Genomic DNA, 7280 nt, shown 5'->3' with positions numbered 1-7280 from the left:
CCTTAACGGAGCATTCTGCCGGCCTATGTATACTACAAACACTTTAAAGTATCAGAATGTAAACGCGTCTAACGCATCTATAATACAACTTTTAGCAACGGATCTCTTGGCTCTCGCATCGATGAAGAACGCAGCGAAATGCGATAAGTAATGTGAATTGCAGAATTCAGTGAATCATCGAATCTTTGAACGCACCTTGCGCTCCTTGGTATTCCGAGGAGCATGCCTGTTTGAGTGTCATGGAATTCTCAACTTATAAATCCTTGTGATCTATAAGCTTGGACTTGGAGGCTTGCTGGCCCTTGCGGTCGGCTCCTCTTGAATGCATTAGCTCGATTCCGTACGGATCGGCTCTCAGTGTGATAATTGTCTACGCTGTGACCGTGAAGTGTTTTGGCGAGCTTCTAACCGTCCATTAGGACAACTTTTTAACATCTGACCTCAAATCAGGTAGGACTACCCGCTGAACTTAAGCATATCAATAAGCGGAAGGAAAAGAAACTAACAAGGAACCCGATGTGACTCTGGTCGACGGAGCCGCAGTGGAGGCGAAGGTAGAAGACGATGATCCAATGGCAGACCCTTGGGACGAGCTCGGGGTTGTGGCCGAAGCGAGGGTGACGCTGCTAGTAGAGTTTTCGGTGGTCACTGACCCGGGAGTCGCAGAAGTGGATTCAGCGACAAACGGAGTAGTGAGGCTCGAGCCTGGACGTTGAAGCGCAGGTGGAGTAAGCAGGCTGGTGCTGAAGCTTGATGACTCCACCGAACTACCGGGGCTGAGCGTGTTTGTGGGGCTGAAGGCGCTTGTGAGACCAGGCGTGTTTGTGGGACGATTAGTGGACGTGCGGAGAGAGCTTGCATTCGATGTGGATGTCTCAAAGCGCTGACTATCAGTCAGAAGCATTGAGATGCTGGGAGTGATACTCACAGAGGAATCGGAGGCGGATGTTTGAGCACACAGTCCCCAACCCGAATCACAATCCGCCATCGTCAATTCGGAGCGACTGGCAGCAGGGATAAGGTAAGGATGACACGAGCGCGAAAGGCAGCGAAGGGGTGCACGAGCACGGCGGCGACGTAGGTATCAGTAGAAGTCTGTCGGGATAGTGAATGAGAGGTCCAGTCAATATTTTATAGCGAGTGCACTCGATGCCATCAGAATACTTTACCTGTGTATCGTATGCACCTGCTCAGAAGAGGTGAGCACAATCAGACGAATGGAAATCATATCGCTACATGCACCTCAGTGAAGACGCCATAGCACAAGCTTAAGATGAAATGACTGCTAGGTTTGGCCCGCGCGCAACAGTGCACGGGAACTCGGATATGATCGTCGTTGCCTTCTGCGGTGTCCAGGGCTGAATATGGATGGCGTCGTTGACGACCGCACTGCTTTCTGGCGGTTCGTTATGGTTATGACCACCCTGCCATGGAGGGTATCCTGGGAAGGAATTATTCATGGACATGAGCTAGCTGCAGTGGAACGTCCGACGATAGGGGGCGAACGTACTGAGTATTCGAAGACGGTGCTTCAAGAGCTCCACGCCGCTTGTAGGCACAGCCCGGGGGATACGGCCACAAGGATCCGGAGCTGTACGGTTCCGGAATGGGCGGAGGTGAGCAGCGTAGCGCACCGCCGCCGCCGCAAGGGCGGCGTCAGCAAAACAAACCCGCTGGTAAGTCGGAGACTTGTCGTGCATGGCTCTGCAATAATCAATGTGCGATGATACCTCGGCATGCACCAGACCTCGATCTTTGGGTCGATACATCATCCGAGCTGTCGTTATTGCCGCTGTGAGCATACGCCGCCGCCGAGGGCGTTGCAAGCTTCAGCCCGAGAGGAGAGCTTCATTGAGCACGATCGAGACGACAGCGTCCGACTCGGCGCGCGCATAGCGTGAACGTTGGCCTCAGACAAAACGATCGAAGTTGAGCCTTCAGTGGAACGGGGCAGTTGCTAAGTTGAACTTGCATGTAGGAGCACTAGCGGCCTTGAGTTCGAGAGAGCGACGCCAGTGTTCATACACGGGAATTGGCGTGCCGCGCGCGGAAAGCCAAGCTGGAGTATTCGTGAGCAATCAGTAGCGTTGGTATAATGTGCGCACATTGACAGCCACTCCCGGCACATTCCCTGTAGCAAGAAGAGTCAAGAAGAATCACCGGTCTCGGATCTGTGTACCTCGGAGTATTGAACGTGGTCCGCATCCCGAGAGGAACGCGGGAGCACACACAGTGCTAAAGCAGTATCGTACCCAGGATCAATAAAGCGACCACGACTGCGATAGCGGCAATCGGGCCATCCTGTAGCCCGGATTGAACGTCACTGGAGGCATTTACGGTAGTCGCCGAAGTGTCAGGGAGGGCAGTCAACGCCAAAGCGGCCTCAATGGAGCTAGGTGGCATGACGGTAGCCTGTGTGAACGAATCAGAGTGTTGCCTGCCGGTCGGGAGCCCGTGTGGACCCAGGAAATGGTTCTTACTTTGTCTGCGAGACGGTGAGGGGTTGGGTAATGTGAATCACTCGCCGGTGTGACTTCGTTGGACGGTGGGATAGATCCGATGGGAACGTCGGAGACGGTCAATGAGACGAAAGAGTTGAGGACATGAAAAGGCACGGGGAAGATGTGTATGAGGGGTGAGCATAGGTCGGGGTACATCGAGGGGCCCAGCACACAGTACTTGGAGTGCGTTCTATATGACCGGTGACAGGCCTGTCGAACGGGGTTGATGCAACTGTTGAATTTTGCAGTGAAAGAACTCTATCCAGAGGAAATGAGGATGAACTGATGCGGGGGCTGATTGTATAGTACTTACTACGCATCGGCTGTTGACTGCACTCAAGCATCCGTAGCAAGAGGGCACCTGAGCGCGTATCTTCCAAAGGGCTGTACTCATCACCGCTCACCTGCCATTGTGTATATTGAGCAAGTTTGACGGCAGAAGATCATCGTTCCATTTCATGATACACTGCTTCTCCCGCAGTAATGTCCGATGGGCCTAGCTTGAGAATAAACAGAATGGGGCGACAACGAGAAGAAGGCCGGGGCTGTAAGTGTGATGCTCTGCTCGAGTGACCTTGTGCTGCAGAAAGTCCGGCATACCCAAGCGGTTGGCATTAGATGCAATCTGTGTCGGGCAGATAGATATCATTGATCATGGTAGCACGAAGGCCGGGCACTGCGAAGAGGGTCACCGTTATAGCAATACACGCACTTGTAGAGAGGCAAAGAGGAAATACCTATGTATGGAACGGATGGACGAAACGGGAAGCGGGGTGTCCTGCTCGACCTGGAGACCGCCACGACCCGTCGTCCGAAGAGCAACGAAGCTCAAGAAGCGGATCGAGCCCTGTCCACCTCGGAAGCCGAAGGCTCGGACTCGTACGCGGGCAGATCTTCCGAGCCCTGCCCGTCCTCCGACCCGCCCGCGTACCGGACCCCGCGCACGTTCGCCCCCGCTACGAGCGCCATGAGGCCGCGGGCGAAGTCGGTAGGGAGGCGGAGGAGGACCGTGTCCGGATCCTCCGTGGACGTCTCTCTGCGCGGAGGCTGAGCCTGCGTCTCGAGCGGCTCTCCGAAGGAGACAGGAGAGCCCGAGGGTGCGTTGGTTGGGTCCCTCTGCGAGGCTTTCGAGCGCGGCGAGGAAACGCGCAGGTCGGGGAATCCATTATGGCGTCGAGTGCGCGGGCTGTCGTCTGGTCCGGATACGCTGCCGCCCCCTTCAGCTCCAGCGGAACGCCATCCCCCAACGACACTGACGGCGAGAGATGGAATGCGCGATGTGTCGCGCTCCGCCATAATGCTGTCACGCACGGCCGAGTCGTGGTCTCCCTGTGGGTCGCCATATGAAACATGGCCGACGTCTTGGGTGACTTGGCGGCGTCTCCGACGCAAGCGTGCACGTATGGTCAGGAATAGCGCCGCGGCTGCGACCGCGAGACCGAGCACTACGACGATGGGGACGATGACGCTGATCGGGGGTTCCGGGTGCTTTGGTGGGGCTTCGGCAGGGGCAGGCTGGATGGTTTGGGGCAGGTTGGTAGTGAACGAGGTTGGAAGTGAGGATATGGGACTTGTGGGCGCGATGCTTCCGGAAACCGACGTAGTGAAAATTTGGGTGAAGGAGATCGGATGGACTGAAAGAACGGGTTCCGAGGAAAGAGCGGGCACCAAGGGAGAAGCGTCCACCGAGGCAGAAGCGGGCACCGAGTAAGAAGCGGGCACCGAGGGGAAGAACTCAGTTTGAATGCTTTGGTGGCTGTTGACAGGAGGCTGCTCTGGGGTTAGGAAGGGCAGGGAGGGATGGGGGAGGACGTTGCTGGTACTCATGCCTCAGGAAGGAGTGGGAAATGTAGATGAAGGTCTGGCCACTGGTCATGAGGAGGTTCATGAGGGCAGCGGTAAGCTTCGTCTGCGGACCTGCTGTATGACCTTGGTAACCAACGTTCAGAGAGATGACCGCATCTTCGTTTGACAGTTCAACATGAATACTCCACACTCAGTATGCACATTGTTTTCTTTATTCAGGGATGGAAGAAGTGAGTGAGCTGCGTAAGACTTGTTAGACTAGTAAAACGACGTACTTAATGCGTATCCTGTGACGGCCAGGGCGGTGCAACAGCGCGTGTTGCAATTCTTGGAGGGAAGCTGTAGGGTACGTAGACGGCGAAGAGAATTGGATGCCGCAGTTGAGCGGGAAGCATGACGCATCCGCAATGGCTGCAAGGACGATGTAGACGAAAGGAACCCTCCGGTCGGTCAGATACCTAAAGAATCCAGTGGACAGCTGTCATTCTACATAGCAAAGAACATCAGCGTCACTGCACCGTTTGAGTTGAAGGCCGTCGCGCGGTGAATGTACATGCAGCCTCGAGCTCCGGGCATCTGCGAGCAACGCATTCTCAGTGTCGAGGACCAAATGCACCAATTCTATCAGTCTCCCGATGCGCAGAGAGCATCTCAGAAAGACTGCCCATGAGCGTGTAGCACGAACAACAGCGGCGACTCGGCGTCTACACGTCTACGCGGGCGGGGAAGGGCACGTGACGACCACGTCCATCACCGCCAGGCTCGGTCTCGCACTGTGCGTTCTCGCTCGCCCTCCACGTCCACTACAGCACGATGGCGTACTACAACACAAACAGCCACAGCCCGCCCCCGCTCCAGCACCCCGTCCCCACTCACCCCGCATACATCCCAGAGCCCCCCTCGACGCCGATGTCTCCCCAGGGCTACCAACGCTACACCTCCACGCCCCCCTCCCAGCCATACGCTCAGCAGATGCCCAGCCAGGCGCCCCATCCGTCCCATATGGCCCCGCCGTATGGCGCCGCACCCGTGTACCACCAGCCGCTGGGCGCGCCGTCGCAGGGGCATCCGTCTGCTATGGGCCCGAACGGTCCGGTCGACTTCTCCGCTTGGGGCCTGGACAATGCTACCGCTGCCTTTGGCATGCAGCTTGGGCAAAGTGCGGTTGCGGCGGGCTCGGACTATGTGCAGAAGAATGTGCGTCTTGCGTTGTGCTTTCTGTGTGCGTAAGGGTTGTGCTGATGCGGCGCGCAGCTTGGGGGGTTCATCCCCATCTCGAACCTCAAGCACCATTTCAACGTCTCCAACTCCTTCGTGATTCGGAAACTGCGTCTTCTGCTCTTTCCGTGGCGGCACCGGCCGTGGTCCCGCCAAGTCGTGCGCCTCGAGAACGGCCAGTCGGAGTGGGCCGCCCCGCGCGAGGACCTCAACTCGCCCGACCTGTACATTCCCCGTCCGTCCTCCCTGTCCTCTTGTATGCGCGCGCGCTGACTGGGGTACCTGCAGTGATGGCGATCGTGACGTACATCCTGCTCGCCGCGCTGCACTCGGGCCTCAACGCCCGCTTCCACCCCGAGATTCTCGGCATCACCGCGTCGAAAGCGTTAGCGGTCGTGCTGCTTGACTTCCTGTTCGTCAAGTCTGGGTGTTACCTCCTCAATATCCCCGTATGCGCAATCCCTCGCTCTTATACGCATGTTACTCATGATGGCGCGTATAGGGCGGGCTCTCGAGCCAAGTACTCGACGTCCTCGCATACGACGGGTACAAGTTCGTCGGGTACGCACCTCCCTCCCCTTCCCTCCTCCCTCTCTATATACCCGCAGCACATCTAACGGACCGCGCACACAGCGTGATCGTGACGCTCATCGCAGGGCTCCTCGGCGTCGGCCGCACGCTCTACCTCCTCATCTTCCTCTACACCTTCCTCGCCACCGCCTTCTTCCTCGTACGTCCCCTCCTTCCTCGCGCACCCCCTCTCTTCACACTGACCACTTACCACGCACCCGCGTACACGTACAGTTGAGGTCGCTGCGCTCGATGGTGCTGCCGGACGCGTCCGCGACGGCCGCGGCGGTGAACCCGTCGCAGCGCTCGCGGCGCATCACGTTCCTCTTCCTCGTCGCGGTGAGCCAGATCGTGTATATGGGCGTGCTTGTGCGCGTGTAGGGCGCGCTGTATGTACTGTTTTCCGCGCGCTGGACTGGGCTGGACTGTGCGCATGCCGTGTGTACCGAGTCTCAACGGTGGGCGTCCCGACGGGCGCATACATTGCGCCGTGGCAGGCGCTGTCGGACCGAGCTGGGACACATCTCCTAAGTTCGTTCGGCACTCCGTAGCGGGGGAGCTTTGGAATGCCCGAGGCATGGGCAGGGCTTGTGGGTTTGCATTGTGCTCCTTCTGCACTGGCTCGGCTGAAGCTTCCGATGCGTGCTCATGCGTCCGTATATCGAGAGAAAGTGAAATCCGACGGTGGGCATCCGGGCAGTCGCATACATACATCGCATCATGGCAGGCACTGTCGCAGGGTAGATGAGGTACCACGTCAGACGCATGATTCTTGCCGCTTTCACCACGAAAACACGACAGGTGTGCTACGATGTGCCCTGGGGTGCGATCCCCGCAACGAGGGTGCTGCCCAGCCGCTGCACTTCGGCAAAGAGCGCACGCTCGTTGAGGACCACCAGCCCCTTGTCCTTGTCCTTCCCCTTCGCCGCATCCTGGAGCAGATACGCCGGTAGTGTGAGCGCATGAACCTGGGCGGAGAGCGCGCATATGCCCACCTTGTGTGTCGGCGTGCTAGAGAAGCCACCGAGCGCGCGGAACGGCCGCGCGCTCCGCAGGGCAGGCTGCCAGACGGCCCCGATGCGGTCGCCCCCAAAGGCGTCGTGGAAGAGGAGGACCGTGTCCGCGTACACATGCTGGCGATCCGCTCAGTCACGGCCCAACGCCGAGTCGCAGAGGGGTGGGGGG

The 7280-nt window shown here is 58.0% G+C and overlaps 3 protein-coding genes across 3 annotated transcripts in view; 1 reads left to right on the top strand and 2 right to left on the bottom strand.

Moving 5' to 3' along the window:
• Positions 1–3329: 3329 nt before the first annotated feature.
• Positions 3330–4328, bottom strand: TRAVEDRAFT_50600 (uncharacterized protein; the record flags this gene model as incomplete). Its single annotated transcript, XM_008043003.1, has 1 exon — positions 3330–4328. The coding sequence occupies one exon, from the start codon at positions 4326–4328 to the stop codon at positions 3330–3332; it is 999 nt and encodes a 332-aa protein (XP_008041194.1).
• A 792-nt stretch (positions 4329–5120) lies between these two features.
• Positions 5121–6677, top strand: TRAVEDRAFT_172023 (YIF1-domain-containing protein; the record flags this gene model as incomplete). Its single annotated transcript, XM_008043412.1, has 6 exons — positions 5121–5504; positions 5562–5760; positions 5814–5974; positions 6028–6086; positions 6159–6255; positions 6330–6677. The coding sequence occupies 6 exons, from the start codon at positions 5121–5123 to the stop codon at positions 6474–6476; spliced, it is 1047 nt and encodes a 348-aa protein (XP_008041603.1). The 3' UTR covers positions 6477–6677.
• A 224-nt stretch (positions 6678–6901) lies between these two features.
• Positions 6902–7280, bottom strand: part of TRAVEDRAFT_130141 (Nrap protein) — a gene marked incomplete at both ends in the record, with an annotated part of 4524 nt that continues 4145 nt past the window's right edge. The window contains 2 exons of the mRNA XM_008043411.1: positions 6902–7027; positions 7091–7228. Coding sequence (XP_008041602.1) covers positions 6902–7027; positions 7091–7228 — 264 coding nt within the window. The remainder of the gene's footprint in view (positions 7028–7090; positions 7229–7280) is intronic.

This window comes from Trametes versicolor (genome assembly GCF_000271585.1).
Source record: "Trametes versicolor FP-101664 SS1 unplaced genomic scaffold TRAVEscaffold_9, whole genome shotgun sequence".
Classification (NCBI taxonomy): Eukaryota; Fungi; Basidiomycota; class Agaricomycetes; order Polyporales; family Polyporaceae; genus Trametes; species Trametes versicolor.
The sequence above is the reverse complement of the archived record's forward strand: the minus strand, read 5'-3'. Positions and strand labels throughout refer to the sequence as shown.